Raw genomic sequence first — 20,215 nt, 5'->3', positions numbered from 1 at the left:
GAAATCATTATTTCAGGGATCCGCTGCCTTTGCTGCAGAATACTCTGGTTCCCCTCCCACCACTATCAATCAGGATTTTGTAGCTTGGTCTTCAAGATTGCTCCCCTTTCACTGTGCAGCATTTTGATCCCAGCTCCCTACATTATGAAGGGTGATCTGGCTTTTCCACAACCTCTCCAGTCAGCATTTCTAAGCCTTCGCTCCACAAGATACATGAGTGGCTTAGGTTTCCATTCATTTGGACTACAGAGGAGGCAGCTGAATGATAATTTTATGGTCTCGATCATTGTGTTTTTATTACTGCAATAAAAAATATATTTCTTCTCATTTTGATAATGGTTTCACTGGGTCTCTACCAATCTAATGGGAAGTAAAATATAATGGGAGTGCACATTTGACATCATTGCATAGCGGGTGGGAGTCAGTCTTAAGATTTAGTAGAAACTGATATGTACTTTCTTAAAGAAAAATGTTATTTTTAACTACAATACATTCAAGTGTCATAATAAGCTACATAATTTTATATTGATTGCTACAACTAACTCATTTAGAGACAAATTACTATTGCATTAGAAAGAAATAATGGTTTCCATAGCTTAATGTCATTATTTTGGCACCATATGAGGGCATTGTTGAAAACTAGACTGCGTTCAAAATATCTGGCCGTTTCCTGCCTAAGTAGGGACTTCGGAGACAAAAAAAAGTCATGTGGAAGCTGCAGCATCAATTTTCTGTGTTGGTCGATAAGCGGCAAGTGAAGCATGAACAAGAGTTAAGTGGTGGTTCGTGTTTTCTTGGTGTGTATGAATTCTGATTGTGACTCAATGATAATAAATATACAGAGTAATTAGCTCACTGCACTGTGACTACAGACTCTTGTTCTTCCCTTCAGATGGTTTGGGAGAATGGCTGTGTTGTTATCGTCATGCTGACACCCTTGACAGAAAATGGAGTCAAGCAATGCTACCACTACTGGCCGGATGAGGGTTCCAACCTCTACCACATCTATGAGGTAAAGTGATGGCTTTTACTGTATGATTCAATAAAGATCAGTATTTCCACTATTATGTCAGTGATTCAAGCATCCATAACAACAAATTTTAAAATGAGCTATTTACTTTGTTGCTGCCTGATTTAATGTGCAGCTTTTCCTTTTAACAACTTTATGAACTGCAGTCCCTTTCGGACTATAAATTATTCATGTTGATAGCATCTATCTGTGAAGTATTATTTTAACCAGCTGGCCTAATGCCAGTCTTCTCAGAGAACCTAAGCTTCTATGAGACTCATTTGCGTATTCCCTTTCCTTCTCTCACTTACTTTCACTGAGTGACTCCCTTTTTCATCCTCCTAATTTCATATCATTGCCCTCACAATTTCGCATTAAGACTTTGTATTCGTCCCATTAAATTGGCCAGTTTTTTTGTGCACAGCCATGACCTCAAGCACTACCACTGTTCTGGTGTCCTATCCATGGCTACCACTGCAAACAATATATATCATGGACCTCAAGCACTCTCCTTGTACCATGTATACGGTACAATCGTGATGTATGATACCATGTTATCATCCAAGTATGATTCCAGTAGGAAAAGAAGAATAGATGAAATATAAGCTAGGCAAGGTTCCAATGATTAGGAACACAATCGTTAACTACACTTTCAAACAGTAAAAGCAAAACCTGGTATTTTATTTCACATACATTGCAAACAATTCCAAACAATGTAAACAACAGGTTTGAAGGCATTGGTTGCAGTGCACGGCATTGTTCGAGACTTTAACTCTTAATGCAAACGTTCCAGGATTTCAGTGAAACGGCATTCCTCAAAGCTGTTTCCACGTGTTTCCATTCTTTCCTATTTCTGCCAAGCAGCCACATCTTTGGCACAAGCTGTGAGCACTTGACTGTAAGCCAACTGGTTGTGAGTTTGAATACCAGATGAGCTTGTTCTTTGCATTCTGTTCCATCATATGTTGTTGATGCTCGTACCACTTTGCTCTTGGGCTGCATCCCAGTTTCATTTGGACTGGTATCCCTGCTCCATACCTTCTGCAGTTAATCTCACTACCTGCAATATGGGTAGTGAGCTGACAGGTAGTTGGAGAGGAGTGTGGGGCGGTGGGAGGTAGGGAGTGAGGTACATATTACCTGTACTGTATGGATTCAGACCCAGAGTTCAACACCATTTAAGGTGGTCTTACATTGGCAGGATCCTATCTACAATGGTACTGCCGCTGTCAATAACACTCTTTATCTGAATATAAAAGATCCAACTTACAGAGACCTGTTTGCATTGGAGACCCATATTTTCATCACTCTTATGAGGTGGTATTGGGTGTCTAATTAAAACTTAAACACTTAGAACCAAATTTCCTCTCATTCCTTGATTTAGAGTAGTGGCAGGAAGAAAGGTAAACAAGGCACAGCACAGTAGGCAGGTAGGAAGTCCCCATTTGAGTGCTGTCCACCAATGACGTCAGAGTTCCATCAAGGCTGCTGTTAAACCATAGAAGGAAACATCAGTCCTATGATTTTTTTGAAAGCTGTGCTGTGTCTGTAATTGTAAACGTGTAAGGCGAGTACACAGATCATTTATATTAATAAACTGATCAAACTTGGAGAAGATAAAACCCCAACCCAGAGAGGGGAAGTTGCGCTATTGCTGAAAGCACTGCAATTCCAGGTTGGTATGTGGTGTGACAGAGCAAGCCCCTATTCCATTTCTCGGTTATATATACTGCTAGAGTTAGAAGAATTGAGGTGGGAGAAGGCTCATGTGGAGCATAAGCAATGGCATGGGCCAATTGGTCTGGCTCTGAAGCCTGAATCAAGGTGAATGGTAGACCTTATCATCTCAAATAAAGCCATATTACAAGCCTAATTTGATGTAAGGTAGAAATCACCACAGACAGAGGAGATGTTTGCACGTGTAGGGGAGCCCAGATCTAGAGGACGTAAATATAAGATAATCACTAATAAATCCATTAATGATTTCAAGAGAAACTTCTTCACTCAGGAAGTAGTTACATTGTGGAACTCGCTACCACTAGAAGCAATTGAGGCAAATAGCATGGATGTATTTCAGGGGAAGTTAGATAAATGTAGAAGACAGAAAGGAATAGAAGGATATGTTGACATGGTTGAGATGATATAGAGTGGGAGGAGGCCTGTATAGGCCTCTGCATGTACCAGTTAGGCCAAATGGCTTCTTTTCTGTGCTGTAGGCTCTACCTGATAACTCCTTTATTTGAATTTCATTTTAACATCAGGTTAACCTCGTCTCAGAACACATCTGGTGTGAAGACTTCCTGGTACGCAGCTTTTACCTCAAAAACCTCCAGACGAACGAGACCCGCACAGTGACGCAATTCCACTTCCTGAGCTGGTTTGACCAGGCTGTTCCCTCATCCACCCGGTCCCTCTTGGATTTCCGCAGGTACAGCAGCTGGACGGGAGCAAAATAATTTCATTAAATGCTTCTTTTAATTTCCTCTGACACATCTTATCAATTCTAGGGAGCTCTCGGTCATTACTAATGTCACTAGAGAAATGTGGACCCTCAATCGGTATTTTCCCGGTAACCCTGTAAACATTGAGTGTCAGCGTGATGAAACATTTGGCTTTAAACGTTGGTTGAACCGGCTTTGGTTGCTAGTGGGTCAGTGATTGTCAAATAAGAAGTAGCATTAGAAGAAGCCCAGTGGACACAATAGGGCAGCGTTTTCTGACTGCAGACAGATATACAGTTGATATGTCTAATTAATTTATTCCTTGTGCCCAGAGGGAACAAATTTACACTTTAAAGGAGATTGTGAGACAAAAACAGAGCAAAAATTAACATCAATGTGTGAAGTACTCTTTTAAATTTGAAATTATGCTAAATATTACCCTAGCCTGATATATTTTCTTGCTGTGTGCCACAGAATTTACTAACAGTGCTCGCTCTGTAAATGGACAAACTCTTATGTTGCCAGCTCATTAACAGTTGCCAGTGTCATTTTTGTGATGTTGCAGCTAGTAATATGAGCCCAGTTGCATAGTCACAAAAGTGATCATTGGAAACTGTGACTCTGCAGCAGGGAACAATGCGGAAAAAAAACCCTTGCCTTGGCCTCTAACCACCTTTGACTTTTGCTTGCTAATGGTTTGCATGATGGTTTCTCTCTTGAGCTGAATGCTGGTTGGTATCACTAATTGCTGTGTTTTTTTTCTAATCCGTTACTTTGCTAGGGTAAGGACAAAGTGCTTTTCTGTACAAAAATGTATACGCACAGAAAAAAAATTCTTAACAGGTGCAATTCAGTTGTTTGCCGGTGATGAGCTTTAACGTCGCTTAGTGTTAATATTCCAGATTTACAATGACTGCACAGGCAGTCACTTATACAGGCTGTATGGGTTGCGTGTTTGAATTGAATTTCTTCTGCTTTATTACAGAAAGGTAAACAAGTGCTACAGGGGACGCTCATGTCCGATAATTGTTCACTGCAGGCAAGTACATTTTCCTAGTGAGTTTTTTCTAATTAAAAAAATGGGGCAGGGGAGGGGGAGCCATTTTCACAGACCTCCCCCCTACTGTGGAACGTCAGTGGTTCCCTGGTGAACAGCTGATTGAGAGTCTGACAGATACCTCCCCCCCACCCCCCACCGCCGTATGATTAAACGTGAAAGAGGTGACAGCAGCTGTCTTATGGGTCTGAATGGCACAGTGCTGATAGCGATTATTTTTTTTCCAATCTTCTCTCTCTTATTGTTGACAGTGATGGCGCTGGAAGATGTGGGACCTATATTCTGATTGACATGGTTCTGAATAGGATGGCCAAAGGTGAGAGTCAATGGCTTTTTTTGTTATTTCCTAGCATGTCTGTGTGTGTGTGGTGCTGGTGCTGGTGCTGGTCTTGTTGCCCTGGAGACTGTAGGCACTCGCATTCAAGAGCCAGCCAGAAAGGGAATGTGTTAAAAGCAGATTGTGCTCTTTGCTGAATGGGCCATGGTTATTTGCACTGCCATAGTGATCACTGAGTCAGTTCATTCCAAAATAAAGACTGTGCACTACAGATAATGGTTGAGTGTAATTAATAATAACAAAGAAAAGGTTTTACTGATAAAAGAAAAATGGCTGCATAAGAGAAAGGTCTGAGGGTATTGAACGAGGGGAGATAGTTACAAGACAGACTATGTGACATTTAAGTATAGGATCATCATGCTGTGTCAATTATCTTTCAGCTCCTTTTATTTGGCCTGTCTTGGAAGCCTTTTCAAAGAACCAGAAATGTGGGCAATGGGTTTCAAGTAGACTACTTTCCACTAACGCATGTGCACTTATATATAAAAAGATCTATTAATGCAGTCCTAGCTTCTAATCAGAATGCAGCACGATGGTAAGTGCAAAAAAGCACAGCAGGTCAAGCAGAACCTGACCCAGAAAACCTTCATTGGTGGACTGGAGCCGACGGCTCTGGGACCAGCTGTAGCAACAAGATGAGCACGTCTATCAGTCTGCGCTCTGTATTTCACATCAGAGCCCAGAAAGCTTATGGAGACCAGGGTCCAACTACAAATGAAAGAGTGGTGCCCGGAGATCGGTCCCCCCAAAGGGATGAACAGAACAAAAAATGGTCAAACAAGGGTGGCATGTTCTGGGTACTCACTTTACCAGATCCAATCAGATTCTGATGAAGAGCCCACCTGATACATAACCCTTCTTTCTGCTTCAAATAGTGACTGATGGACTGTGCATAACATGGCAGCTGGTTGGTAGCACTTTCTAAAATGCTGACTCAGAAAAAAGATCTTACAGCCCATTGACAGGAAAGCAACTCTCAGTGATAAGTGGTTCTCATAATGTGCTTCCCAATTTTTATCAATCAACCAACAATACTAAAACAGTTTAACTGGTCACTATCAAATCGCTGTTTGTGGGATCCGCGTTTCCCAACAGTGACTACACTTCATTGGCTATAAAGCATTTTGGGACATCTTGAGGGAATGAAAGGAGCCATATAAATGCAGCTTCTTTCTTTATTTCTATTTCCAACATTTACTATTTTCATGTCAGATTGAGTCTGCACCTGCACCATCTACTGAAAAAAAAAACTGACAGGCGGGCGTGAAGCTTTCAGTTGACCCGGGCCATGCCTACTGAGAATCAATGCATACTGAGCTGGGGCTGTGAACAGAAGCAATGGCAAATACATTGCAAGGACGGGTCTGTAAACAATCATCGAGTTCATCCATTCTCTGCATAGCATTGCCTAGGCAGAAGAGAAAGTGCAACATTGTTGAGGCTGTTACTTTATAAGAACAGTAAAGAAATGTGCCCAGCATTATACTTGTCTGGAAGCGTCTTGAGATTCTCATGCTTCTTGCTCCTGAAAATAGTTTTGAAGACTGGAGTTGGCTTTATTTTTAAGTGGCACATAGCGTGTCATTTATTTATCTCATTGTACTGTACAATGTCAAATGGCATTTCAAAGCATGGGTAATGCTTTGCACAATGCAAAGGAAGTCATGTGAAACTGGGCAGAGGGAGCGAAGAGAGGTTTCTCCAAATTGTTCACCCCACCCCCATCCACCCCCGCCATTTTGTCATTGACCTCCTTTCCTTTTGCCTGTAGTGTACATGATTTGAAACTCTGTGACCTAAAGGTTTGGCATTTGTTCAAATGGAAAGATCAAAGGGCAGAATGGGTATCTAAACTCCCCGCTGAGCTGGGTCGATTCCCAGGCTGTCATACTGAGAGGCAAGCAAAGACTTTGTTCTGAAAGAAATCTGCCCAGCTTCTAAGGCCAAGGCTCTCATTGTCTGGCCTAAAAAAGTTTGAGGCCTAAGAAAAGATCTAGTGTTCGTCTGCCGATCAAAGGCTGAAGTAGTGGTCCCCTAAATCTCTCCTGCCATTTCTTTTTTAACAAAAGAATGCGATGCACAAGTGTGGGGCATTGAAAATGGCCCTAGCTTGCTTTACTAAAACTGCTGGAACAGCATTAATAGTAAAGAGAGCACACAGGTTGAAAGTACAAATTTATATTGACAAACATTTGGTCTGAGAAGCTGGTTGTTGCAGGCACACTTGGAAATAACTCCTTTAACCTTGTGGTTCTTGTAACAAAAACAGAGGAGGTTAAGATCTGTAACTAAACCCAGTGCAGCAGCAGAGAAAGTGGAAATTTCTGAAGCTTTCACTTTGGCAAAGGACAAAGTAGACATAAAGCAAGACAAGTTAAATATTTTAGACAGAAGGCTGCAATGTCTGTTACAAAGTAAATGGTAGTTGTGTAAATAAACCAAGCACAGTCTACATTTGATCTAAAAGAAATAATAACAGCGAGGGAATGGTCAACAAGGGTAGTGGAAGAATCAAAAGGACAATTCCTCAATATGCGAACATGGGGTTATAGACAAGAAGGAAGCATCTAATTAAAAAAATATTTAATTGGATAGTTTAGGCAATTTAAGTGTTAAAGTGATAGCCTGCTTTTAGGGACAAAAATATTCATGTTTAGACATTGGCTTCAATTTTAACTTCAGGCGGGTTTTGGATGGGTGGGTGGTGTGGTGAGATGGAAACTGACTTGTTGCTCGTTGAAGTGACTACCAGGCCATTTTAACTCCTGGGCTCCCTTTAAATTCCAACAGCTGACTTTGTTCCTGGGCCAGGTAGGAAGTTGGGGGGGCGGGTGGCAGTGGGAAGCCAAAGGGTTCATTCTACCATTGAGGAGTTAAGGTACTATCTGCTCATTCAGGTTAACATTAAAGCTACATGGGGAAAATTGCATGATTCACAGAATTGTAACAGCACAGAAGGCCATTCGGCCCATCGTGTCTGCACTGGCTCTCCAAATGAACATTTCACCTAGTGCCATTCTCCCACCTTCTCCCCATAACCCTGCACACTCTTCTTTTTCAGATAAGTCGAATTCCCTTTTGAGTGCTTGATTGAGCCATCCTCCACCACACTCTCAGGCAGTGCATTCCAGACCTTAATCACTCGCTATGTGAAAACATTTTGCCTCATGTCTCTTTTGCTTCTTTTACCAATCACTTTAAATCTGTGCCCTCTTGGTCTTGATCCTTTCAAGAGTGGGAACAGTTTCTCCCTAACTACTCTGTCTAAACCCCTCATGATTTTGAATGCCTCTATCAAATCTCCTCTCAGCCCTTTCTTCTCCAAGGAAATCAGTCCCAACGTCTCCGATCTATACTCATAACTGGTTTCTCATCCCTGGAATTGTTCTCATGAATCTTTTCTGCCCTCTCCCCGATGTCTTCACATCTTTCTTAAAGTGCAGTGACCAGAACTGGACGCAGTACTCCAGCTGAGGACGAGCTGGTGTCTTATACAAGTTCAACATAACCTCCTTGCTCTTGTACTTTATGCCCCTATTAATAAAGCCTAGGGTTATTGGCTATCCCTCGCCAGCGAGGATGATTGTCTTCCAAGGAGCCCAAAGTTGGCTGACGAAGCCGATTCAACATTTGCAGCCTTTATGGCATGTAGGACACTTATTGTCATGTGGGATGTCTGGTTGTGTATTATCAGTTTGGGGCATGGCGTGTTCTTTTAGTCACTCTCATTTTTTCTCTTTATTTTGTTGTTGTGAATCAAAATACTGGGATCCTTCCCACAGACTCTGCCACCATCTGGTTCAATCCAAGGCAGTGGTTTCCCAGGAGCAGATGTCAATGTTACATTTCTTCATCTTGGCTTTCAGCACATCCATGAAGCGCTTCTTCTGTCGTCCTCTGGTGCATCTGCCCTGAATGAGCTGGGAGAAGAAGACCTGCTTTGGGAGCCTGGTATCTGACATCCAAGCTATATGACCAACCCAATAAAGCTGATGGTGGATGATCATAGCCTCAATGGCTGTGGTGCCTGCATATGAGAGGACACTGATGTTGGTACATCTGTTCTCCTGCATAATATGTAAGATCTTACGCAGGCAGCATTGACAATATGACTCCAGTGCTTTGAGGTGCCTCCTGTATGTTGCCCATGTTTCAGCCCTGTGCAGGAAGGAAGGAATATGACCACATGGTAGACCATAAGCTTGGTTTCAGTTCTGATGTCCCGATCTTCAAACACTCACTTCCTCGGGTGGCCCACCAGCAGATGCTGGATTTCTTCATCAATGTCAGCCTTCTGTGAAAGATGACTTCCAAGGCATTGGAAGTGTTCCACATTTTCCAGGCACTCATTATGAATCCTAATCAATGGGTATGTATTTGCAGTTTGCTGATGGAGGACTTTGATAGTAACTGCTTTCTCAACCTTCCCTGGCACCTTCAGTGACTTATACACATATACGTCCAAGTCCCTCTGCTCCTGCATCCGCTTCAGAATTGTAGCCTTTTTTATATTGTGTCTCCACGCTCTTCCTACCAAAATGAATCACTTTGATTGGGCCGCAGGCCTTCCTGTTCTGGCACAGGAATCATACCCAGTGCTTGGACTGTTGGAAGCACTGATTTGTATGTGAAATTATTTTGTGCATGGTTTATATTGTGGAAGAAGGAAATCATCGGACCACGAAATGGATTCATAACTATGTTAAAGGAGTGCTCAAAGCTGTTTTATCTAACAGTGTTCACTAGAAAATTAAACTCTCAAAACGTTTTTCTGAAGAGAAACACCATCCCTGTAAATTAGCTAAATTAAAATGAAGGTTTTGCATTTTGTGGAGATTTTCCCACTTTGAATTTGTCAAGGTATTAACTCAGCGCTGAGGGGCCTGTAGGCAAGAGGTTGGTCAGTGCAGTTCTGCCTGTATGAACAAAGCACCGGGAATGGTTCCCACACCAGAACAGCATTGGATCTGTCCTTATTGAAATTGGACCGGCAAACTGCAGAAGCCCATTGTGGCTGCCAGGCAGCTTTGCCAGAAAGCGATCCTGGCAGTGCCCTTCAGATAGGTCCTGGGAGAATTGAAAGCAATTGGGCAGGGTCAAAAATGGGGGTTAGGGCAACGGTCTTTAGTTTGGGTGCGTAAGGCAAGTACTTTCCAAGCATGCCTCTATTTTAGTGCTGGCCGCCAGCAGTCTCTTTAAGACTGTGCTATTAAATCATGTTGTACAAACAGGCATTCTATATAAACACTGTGATACTTTTCCAGGAATCAGGTGTTTTGCAAAGTTAATTGCCATGCACTTTAAGGTATTTCGGCTGCTCCATCCTATCAACTGTTTACTGGTAGATGCAACAATTTGTTAAGATCTAGATCTAAAAGGGTGGCAGAAGCATACAAACATACATATAAACATAAGATATAGGAGCAGAAGTACGCCATTCGGTCCCTCGAGCCGGCTCCACCATTCATCAAGATCATTTATGATCTGTTTGCGTTTCGAGTTCCATGTTCCCATTTACCCATCTAGCCCCGGTAACCTTTGACTCCCTTGCCTAACAAGAATCTACCTCTGCCTTAAAAATATTCAATTTTCCCTCCTCTACCGCCTTCTGAGGCAGTTCCAAAGTCACACAACCCTCTAAGAGAAAGAATTTCTCCTCATGTCTGTCCTAAAAGGGCAACCCCTAATTTTAAAAAGTGCCCCCTAGTTCTAGACTCATTCACAACAGGAAACATCCTTTCCACATCCACCTTGTCGATACCATTCAGGATCTTATATGCTTCAATCAAGTCACCCCTCATTCTTCTAAACTCCAATGGAAACAAGCCTGGTCTGTCTAACCTTTCCTTTTAAGACAACCTGCTCATTTCAGGTATCAATCAAGTAAACCTCCTCCAACACATTCATATCCTTCCTTAAATAAGAAGATCAAAATTGCACCCAATATTTGAGATGTGGTCTCACCAATACTCTGTATAACTGAAGCATAACATCCTTACTTTTATGTTCCGTTCCTCTCATAATAAAGGATAGCATTCCATTAGGCTTCTTAATTACTTGCTGTACTGCAGACTAATTTTTTGTGACTCTTGCATTAGAACACCCAGATCTCTGTGCACCTCGGAATTCTGCAGCCGTTCTCCATTCAATACTCTGATTTTCTTATTCTTCCTGCCAAAGTGAAGAACTTCACATTTTCTCACATTATATTCCATCTGCCATATTGTTGCCCACTCAGTCAAACTATCTATATCTGTCTGCAACCTCCTTATGTCCTCTTCACAACATACTTTCCTAACTAACTTTGTGTCATTTGCAAATTTAGCTATCATGTCTTCACTCCCCTCATCTAAGTCATTGATATAAATTGTAAAAAGCTGAGGCCCCTGCACAGATACTTGTGAGACTCCTGCCAATCATAAAAATACCCGTTTATGCATTCTCTCTGTTTGCTGCCAGCCACCCAACCTTTTTTCCATGCTAATACATTACCCCTACATGAGCTTTTATTTTCTGCAGTAATTAATGTGGTGCCTTACCGAATGCCTTCTTGAAATCTAAGTACAGCACGTCTACAGGTTCCCCTTTACCCACAGTGCATGTTACTCCTTCAAAGAACTCCAACTAGCCTATAGTTTCCTGTTTGCTGCCTCCCTGTCTTCTTGAATAGAGGGGCTATATTTGCTACTTTCCAATCTGATGGAATCTTTCCAGAACCTAGCGAATTTTGGAAAATTAAAATAAAGGCATCTACTGCCTCAATAGCCACCTCTTTTAAGACCCTAGGATGAAGTCCATCTGGACCCGGAGACTTGTCAGCCTGCTGCTCCATCAGATTGCTCAGTACTGCTTCCCTAGTGATTGTAATTTCACCAAGTTGCCCTCTCCTGATTTACAACTATTAATGGAATGTTTTTTGTATCCTCTATAGTGAAGACAGAAGCAAAATATTTGTTTCATTTCATCTACCATTTCCTTATTATCTACTATTAACTCCCCATTGTCACGCTCTGGGGGATCAGCACTCACTCTTTTCCTTTTTAAATATCTGTAGAAACCCTTGCTGTCCATTTTTACATTTCTAGCTAGCTTCTTCTCATACTCTAATTTCTTATTCCAGATTAACCTTTTAGTCATTCTCTGCCGTTCTTTATATTCTGACCAATCACCTGACCTGCCACTCACCTTTGCGCAGTTACATGCTTTTTCCTTAGGTTTTGTGCTTTCCTTAACTTCTTTAGTTAACCACGTATAGTGCATCCTCCCTTTAGAATTTTTCTTCATAGTAGGAATATACATATCCTGAAATATCCCCTTAAATCATAACTTTCAAACAGGGATTGTGTGTATTTGAATGGGTGAAAATGTGCAGGGCTATGGTGAAAGAGCTGGAGAAGTGGAATTAATTGGAAAAATCCTTCAAAGAATCAGTACTCACCTGTCAGACTAAAAGGCCTCAGTCAGTGCAGCGTGGTTCTATGAGCTGTATTGGTCTGGGAAAATAGGGGGCACCACATTGTAATGGCTCCCCTATGCATTCCTGCTTTCAAGAGACTTTCCCAGAGGCGAGCGGGACCAGGGTTGGCTGCCCACTCCACGGAGGCAGACAGCTAACTTGGGCAATTGAGAGCACACTTAGGGACCATTTTGTGATGGCTTTGGTATTTTCCCACTGTCGGAGTGGCTCCCCAGTGCGTGCGGACCATGCTGCACTGACTGAGGCCTTTTAGCCTGCCAGGCCAGTACTGACTCTTTGAAGGATTTTTCCAATTAGTCACACTTCTCCAACTCTTTCACCATAGCCCTGCACATTTTCGCCCCTTCAACTACACACAATTCCTGTTTGAAAGTTATGATTTGAGGGGACATTCAGAATAAGTAAATTCCTGCTATGAAAAAAAATTCTAAAGGGAGGACCCACCATCTGTGGTTAACTAAAGAAGGTGGCTTTCCAGCAGACGACCAGGTGGGCCATAGGAGCCACTATGTGCTCCATTGACGGGGTTGCGGGGATATAAAACTGCAACTGAGTGCTGGGAGTTTGGTGAGTTGAGGGAGTTAGGTGAAGAGGGGAAGGAGGTTTGCTTTTTCTAACATTTTCACCCTGCAGGAATTGGTTCTTACTTTACTGCACGGGAAGAAGCTAGCTGTTTGGTGAGCATTTGGTAAGTGGTTAATGTCTATTCTATTCCTAAGGTTTAAAGTAGTAAAGGAACTTGCAATAAGATTAACAAAATATATAAAAGGAAAATAAGTAATTGAATAAAATAACTAAATAAATAACTAAAACACGTTAGGGATGGCAGGACAGTTAATGTGTCTCGGCTGCAACATGTGGGAGCTCCTGGTTGCCATTGGGATCTGGAGCAAACATGTCTGCAGTAAGTGTTTACAGTTCAGCGAGATTCGACTCAGCGTCATTGAGATGAAGGCCAAGCTACAGATACTGGGACGCATCAAGGAGAAGGAAAATTACCTGGGTGCTTTGTACCAGGAGGCGATCACAACCCTTAAGATAAGGTCTTCTTATATGGATAGTGCTCAGGGACAGGAGGGCGTGACTGCAGCAGAGACAGGTAAGGGGACCCAGAGGGCAGGAGTGCAGGATCCTCAGCCTCTGCAATTGTCCAACATGTTTGAGGTCTTTTCAGCTCGCTTGGATGAGAGTGGGGGCTGCAGTGTGGATGAACTAACTGACCATGGTACCGTGATACAGGAAGCCATTAAAGTGGGAGGAGCAAAAACCAATGCAGTGTTAGTAGGGGACAGTATAGTGAGGGGGATTGACAGGATTCTCTGCAGCAAGTCCAGAAGGCTGTGTTGCCTGCCTGGTGACAGGGTCCGGGATATGTGGCCAGGGCTGGAGAGGAACTTACAATGGGAGGGGAAGGATCCAGTGGTCGTGGTCCATGTAGGTACCAACAACATAGACAGGACGAGAAAGGAAGGCTCTACATGGTCAGTATGAGGAGCTAGGCACCAAAGTAAAAAGCAGAACATCAAAGTTAATAATATCTGGATTATTACCTGAACCATGTGCAAATTGGCATAGGGAAAATAGATTAGAGAAAAGAATGCGTGGCTCAAGCGCTGGTTTGGGAGAAGTGGGTTCCGGTTTGTGTGGCACTGGCACCAGTGCTGGGGAAAGCAATGGCTGTACTGTTGGGAGGGTCTACACCCAAACCGTTCTGGGACCGGTGTCCTAGTGAGCCACATAACTAAGGAAGTAAAGATCATTTTAAATTGTATAGTGGGGGCAAGGGTTCAAATATGGGAGAAGTGGTAAATCAAAGAATAGAGACAAGGCAAGAGAGAAAGGTATTAAATGGGAAATGATAAACAGAACATGACATGAAGGAATAGAGAGTACATATCTAAGAGTAAATTAGAAGATAAGGCTAGAGGTTACAAAAATAAAAGGAAAAAACTAGAGGTTCTGTATCTGAATGCACATAGCATTCGAAACAAAACAGATGAACTGATAGCGCAGAGAGAAATGCATAAGTACAACTTGATAGCCATTACAGAGACATGGCTGTAGGATCACATACATTGGGACCTGAATATTGAAGGGTACATGACATTTAGGAAGTACAGGAAAGCTAGGAAAAGGTGGAGAGAATGCTCTGTTAATTAATGATAGTCAAGAGGGATAACCTAAATTCAGGAAACCAGGATGTGGAAGGGTTTTGGGTAGAGATAAAAAATTACAAAGGCAAGAAGTCACTTATGGGAGTGGTGCACAGGTCCCCTAATTGTAACTGCATGGTAGGGCAGTGTATAAAGGAAGAGATAATGGGAGCTTGTCAGAAAGGTACGGCGATAATCATGGGGGATTTTAATCTACATATAGAATGAAAAAATCAGATGGACAAAGGTAGCCTAGATGTGGAGGTCCATAAGACCATAAGACATAGGAGCAGAAGTAGGCCATTCGGCCCATCGAGTCTTCTCTACCATTTAATGAGAACATGGCTGATCTGATAATCCTCAACTTCACTTTCCTGCCTTTTCCCCATAACCCTTGATTCCCTTCCTGATTAAAAATCTGCCTATCTGAGCCTTGAATATACTTAACAACCCAGCCTCCGCAGCACTCCGCGGTAAAGAATTCCACAGATTGACTACCTCTAAAGAAGAAATTCCTCTTTATCTCTCTCTTAAATGAGCGACCGCTTACTCTGAGATTATGCCCTCTGGTCCTAGACTCTCCCATAAGGGGAAACAACCTCTCAGCATCTACCCTGTCAAGCCATTAAGAATCTTATACGTTTCGATAACTTCATCTCTCATTCTTCTAAACTCCAATGAGTACAGGCCCAACCTACTCAACCTCTCCTGATAAGAAAGTCCCTCCATACCCAGGATCAACCTAGTGAACCTTCTCTGGACTGTCTCCAATGCTAGTATATCTTTCGTTAGATAAGGGAACCAAAATTGTTCACATATTTTAGATGTGGTCTAACTAGTGCCTTGTATAGTTTTAGCAAAACATCCCTATTTTTATACTCCATTCCTTTGAGATAAAGGCCTACAATCCATTTGCTATTCCCTATTACCTGCTGAACTTGTATACTAGCCTTTTGTGATTCATGCACGAGGACTCCCAAATCTCTCTGTGCTGCAGCTTTCTGCAGTCTTTCTCCATTAAGGTACTATTCAGCTCTTCTACTCTTCCTGCCAGTGTGCATAATCTCACATTTTACCCCTTGTTATTCCATCTGACAAGTTTTTGCCCACTCACTTAACCTGTCTATATCCCTCTGTAGATTCTTTGTGTCATCCTCACCCCTTGCCTTCTATTTTTGTGTCATCCACAAACTTGGTGAAAGTAACATTTCCCACATCCAAGTCATTAATATATATTGTAAATAATTGTGACCCCAGCACTGACCCCTGTGGTACTCCACTAGTTACAGGTTGCCATGCTGAAAATGCCTCCCTTATCCCAACTCCCTGTCTCCTATTAGTTAGCCAATCCTCTATCCATGCTAAATTACCTCCACCAACACCGTGGGCTCTTACCTTATTATGTAACATTATGTGCGGTGCCTTATCAAATGTCTTTTGGAAATCCAAATATATTACATCTACTGGTTCCCCTTTATCTATCCTGCTTGTTACCTCCTCAAAGAATTCTAATAAATTTTTCAGGCATGATTTCCCCTTCATGAAGCCATGCTGACTCTGCTTGATTATATTATGCATTTCTAAATGCTTTGTTATTACGTCCTTTATAATGGGCTCTAACATTTTCCCAAAAATGGATGTTAAGCTTACTGGTCTATAGTTACCTGTTTTTTGCCTCCCTCCCATTTTGAATAAGGGTGTTACACTGGCAGTTTTCCAATCCTCTAGAAATTTTCCAGAATCTAAGTATTCTTCGAAGATTACCACCAGTGCATCCACTATTTCTGTAGCTACTTCCTTTAATATCCGAGGATGCAACCTATCAGGTCCAGGGGACATATTGGCCTTTAGCCCCATTAGTTTCCCTAGTACTTTTTCTCTAGTGATGGTTATTGTATTTATTCGCTCCCCCGCCCACCGCACCCAGCCCCCCAACCTTTTCCCCCTTGATTATTTAGTATTGGAATGCTATTAGTGTCTTCTACCATGAAGACTGATGCAAAGTATTTATTCAATTCCTCTGCCATTTCTTGGTTCCCCATTATTATTCACCAGCCTCATTCTCTAAGGGGCCTATGTCACTTTGGCTTCTCTCTATCTATTTATAAATTTAAAGAAGCTCTTACTGTCCATTTTTATATTACTTGCTAGTTTACCCTCAATGTTAATTTTCTCACTCTTTATTTTTTGGTCATTTTTTGTTGGTTTTTAAAACTTTCCCAATGCTCTGGCTTACCACGAATCTTTTCCATGTTGAACATTTTTTCTTTCAGTTTGATACTATCCTTAACTTCCTTAGTAAACCATGGTTGATTTATCCCCTTCCTTGAATCCTTCTTCCTCACTGGGAAACATCTTTGTTGTGAGTCATGAACTATTTTCTTAAATGTCTGCTATTGTTCATCAACAATCTTTTCTGCTAAACTCCTGTCCCAGCCCACTCTAGCCACCTCTGCCCTCATTCCTTTGTAATTACCCTTATTTAAGTTTAGCACAGTTGTTTCTGACCCAAGTTTCTCTCAAACTGAAGGCTAAATTCTACAATATTATGGTCACTGTTTCCTAGAGGATTTTTTACTCTGAGATCATTTATTAAACCTTCCTCATTACACATTACCAGATCCAAAATAGCCTGATCCCTAGTTGGATCCACAACATATTGTTCTAGAAAACTGTCCCGAATACACTCTATGAATCCTTGCTTATGGCTACCTCTGCCAATTTGATTTTCCCAATCTACATGAAGATTAAAGTCACCCATGATTAATGTACTGCCTTTTTTACATGTCCTTATTATCTCCTGATTAAGTCTCTGTCCTACATTATAGCTAATGTTAGGGGGCCTATAGCATTCTCCCACCAGTATCTTCTTCCTCTTGTTATTTCTTACCTCCGTCCATATGGATTCTACATCCTCTGATCCAAGATCCTTTCTTGCTATCATACTTATTCCACCTCATACTGACAAAGCTACCCCACCACCCTTTTCTTCCTGCCTGTCCTTTCAAAAAGTCACATACCCCAGTATATTTAGTTCTCAGCTTTGATCTCTTTGTAACCAAGTCTCCGTAATGGCTATAGGATCATACCAATTAACCTCTATTTATGCTGTTAATTTATTTATTTTTTTCTAACTACTATGTGCATTTAAGTACAGAGCCATTAATTTTGCCCTTTTACCATATTTTCCCCCTTTGACCCTATTTGTTGCTTTTTTTAATGTTTGTATTCTCTATCCCTTCCTGTCACACTCTGGGTATCATTACCTAAATAGCTGCCCTGCAATGCTGCCATATCCTTTTGCTTTGTAAGCCTACGTATCCCCTCTCCAGAACCCTTCCCCCTGCTCTCTTTAGTCTAAAGCCCTACCTACAGCCCTAGTTATTCGATTCGCCAGGACACTGGTCCCAGCACGGTTCAAGTGAAGCCGGCCCCACTGGAACAGCTCCCTTCTACCCCAGTGCTGTTGCCAGTGCCCCATGAACTGAAACCCACTCCTCCCACACCAATCTTAGAGCCTTGCATTTAACTTCTTGACTTTACTCACCCTATGCCAGTTTGCCCGTGGCTCAGGTAGTAATCCCAAGATTGTTACCGTGGAGGTTCTGCTTTGTAATTTAGCCTCCAACTGTTCAAATTCTTTCAGCAGAACCTTCTTTCTAGTCCTATCAATGTCGTTGGTACCAACGTGGACAACGACAACTGGATCCCTCCCCTCCCACTCCAAGGGCTGAATCTTACCTATGTTGGGTGGGCGGGAGCGTGCAGAGGCAGGCAAGGAGCCAATCGCTGCCCACAATTGGCTGCATGCCGCCATTTTACACGGGCGGGCCAATTAAAGCCTGCCCAGCGTAACATGCGATCCGTACCACTCAGCGCTACCTGAGCGGGTGGGGGGAGGAGGGAGAGGTGGGGTCTGCACTCTTTCGGGCCTGCCCCCGCACGCCGATGACAATCTTCTGCCCCAAGCTCCTGTACAGCCCTGAAGAGATGTCCTTAACCCTGGCACTAGGCAGGCAACACAGCCTTCAGGACTCATGCTTGCAACTGCAGAGAACAGTATCTATCCCCCTAATTATACTGTCCCCTACCACTACTACTTTCCTATTTCCTACCCCCACTTGAATGGCACCCTGTACCACGGTGCCATGGTCAGTTTGCTCATCCTCACTGCATTCCCCGCTTTCATCCACATAGCTTGCAAGAACCTTGTAACTGTTGGACAGTTTCAGAGACTGAGGCTCCTCTAATGCTACCTCCTGGGTCCCCATACCTGCCTCATCTGCAGTCACACCCTCCTGTTCCTGACCACAGACCAAATTTGAATTACCTAATCTGAGGGGTATGACTGCTCCCTGGAGCAAAGTGTCCAGGTAACTTTACTCCTCTCTGATGTGGTGCAATGTCTGCAGCTCGGACACCAGCTCCTTAACTCAGATCCGAATTTCCTTGAGCTGCAAACACTTACTACAGATGTGTCCGCTCTGCATCACCTTGGTGTTCAGCAGATCCCACATGCTGCAGCAGCAACACATCACCCATCCTACCATCACTATCGTATTTTATTTGATTTAATAATTAATTGCTCTAGTATCTCTGCTTTTTAAACTTGAAGATTACCCTGGCTCTTTACACTTTACTGTAATTAATTCTTTTACACACCATTATTGATCTAATACTTAACAAGCTATTTTTAAGAAAAAGAAAATAAGGACTAGAGACCTAAACACAAGCTAAAAACCTTAATTTTACTTTAAAGACTAGAAATACTCACCTATCAAATGTTCTTCCCGCTCACTTTTTAAAAAGAAGTCTCCACATTCTCTCTGCTCATTTTTAAAAAGAAGCCTCCAAACTCTCCCTGCTCATTTTTAAAATGAAGTCCCCACACTCTCCCGTTGGTTTTCAAAATGAAGTTCCCACACTCTGCCCGGTCATTTTTAAAATGAAGTCCTCACACGCTCCCTGCTCATTTTTAAAATGAAGTCCTCACACTCTCCCTGCTCATTTTTAAAATGAAGTCCCCACGCTCTCCCTGTTCTTTTTTTACAATGAAGTCCCCACGCTCTCCCGCTCATTTTCAAAATGAAGTCCTCACACTCACCCCGTCGTTTTTAAAATGAAGTCCCCACGCTCTCCCTGCTCATTTTTAAAATGAAGTCCCCACGCTCTCCCTGCTCATTTTCAAAATGAAGTTCCCACACTCTCCCCGCTCATTTTCAAATTGAAGTTCCCACGCTCTCCCCGCTCATTTTCAAATTGAAGTTCCCACACTTTCCCCGCTCATTTTCAAAATGAAGTCCCCACACTCTCCCTGCTCATTTTTAAAAAGTCTCCAAACTCTGCCCGCTTGTTTTCTAAAAATGAAATCTTCACACTCTCCCCATTCATTTTTATTAAATGACATTTCCACACTCTCCCCACTTGTTTTTTAAATTAAATTTCCACACTGTCCCTGCTCATTTTTGAAATAGAATGATCATAAGATGTTTTTGGGATAGTTTCTTAGAACAGCATGTTCTGGAGCCAACCAGAGAGCAGGCGATACTAGCCCTGATATTGTGCAATGAGAAAGGATTAATTGTGTCTGTGCAGACTCAATGGGCCAAAGGGCCTCTCCTGCACTGTGATTCTGTGATGACATCATAATGAAGGTGCCCCTAGGTAGCAGCAATCATAATTTGATTGAATTTTACATTCAGTTTGAGAGAGAGAAGAGTGGGTCCAAGACTAGCATTTTA

The 20,215-nt window shown here is 42.3% G+C and overlaps 1 protein-coding gene across 1 annotated transcript in view; it reads left to right on the top strand.

The window, feature by feature from the left end:
• Positions 1–20,215, top strand: part of ptprn2 (protein tyrosine phosphatase receptor type N2) — a 749,959-nt gene that overhangs the window by 704,858 nt on the left and 24,886 nt on the right. Inside the window, exons 17-20 of the mRNA XM_041183926.1 lie at positions 893–1,012; positions 3,271–3,437; positions 4,436–4,489; positions 4,759–4,823. Coding sequence (XP_041039860.1) covers positions 893–1,012; positions 3,271–3,437; positions 4,436–4,489; positions 4,759–4,823 — 406 coding nt within the window. The remainder of the gene's footprint in view (positions 1–892; positions 1,013–3,270; positions 3,438–4,435; positions 4,490–4,758; positions 4,824–20,215) is intronic.

Source organism: Carcharodon carcharias, chromosome 3, assembly GCF_017639515.1.
Source record: "Carcharodon carcharias isolate sCarCar2 chromosome 3, sCarCar2.pri, whole genome shotgun sequence".
Taxonomy (NCBI): Eukaryota; Metazoa; Chordata; class Chondrichthyes; order Lamniformes; family Lamnidae; genus Carcharodon; species Carcharodon carcharias.
This window is presented reverse-complemented; position numbering and strand designations above follow the sequence as displayed.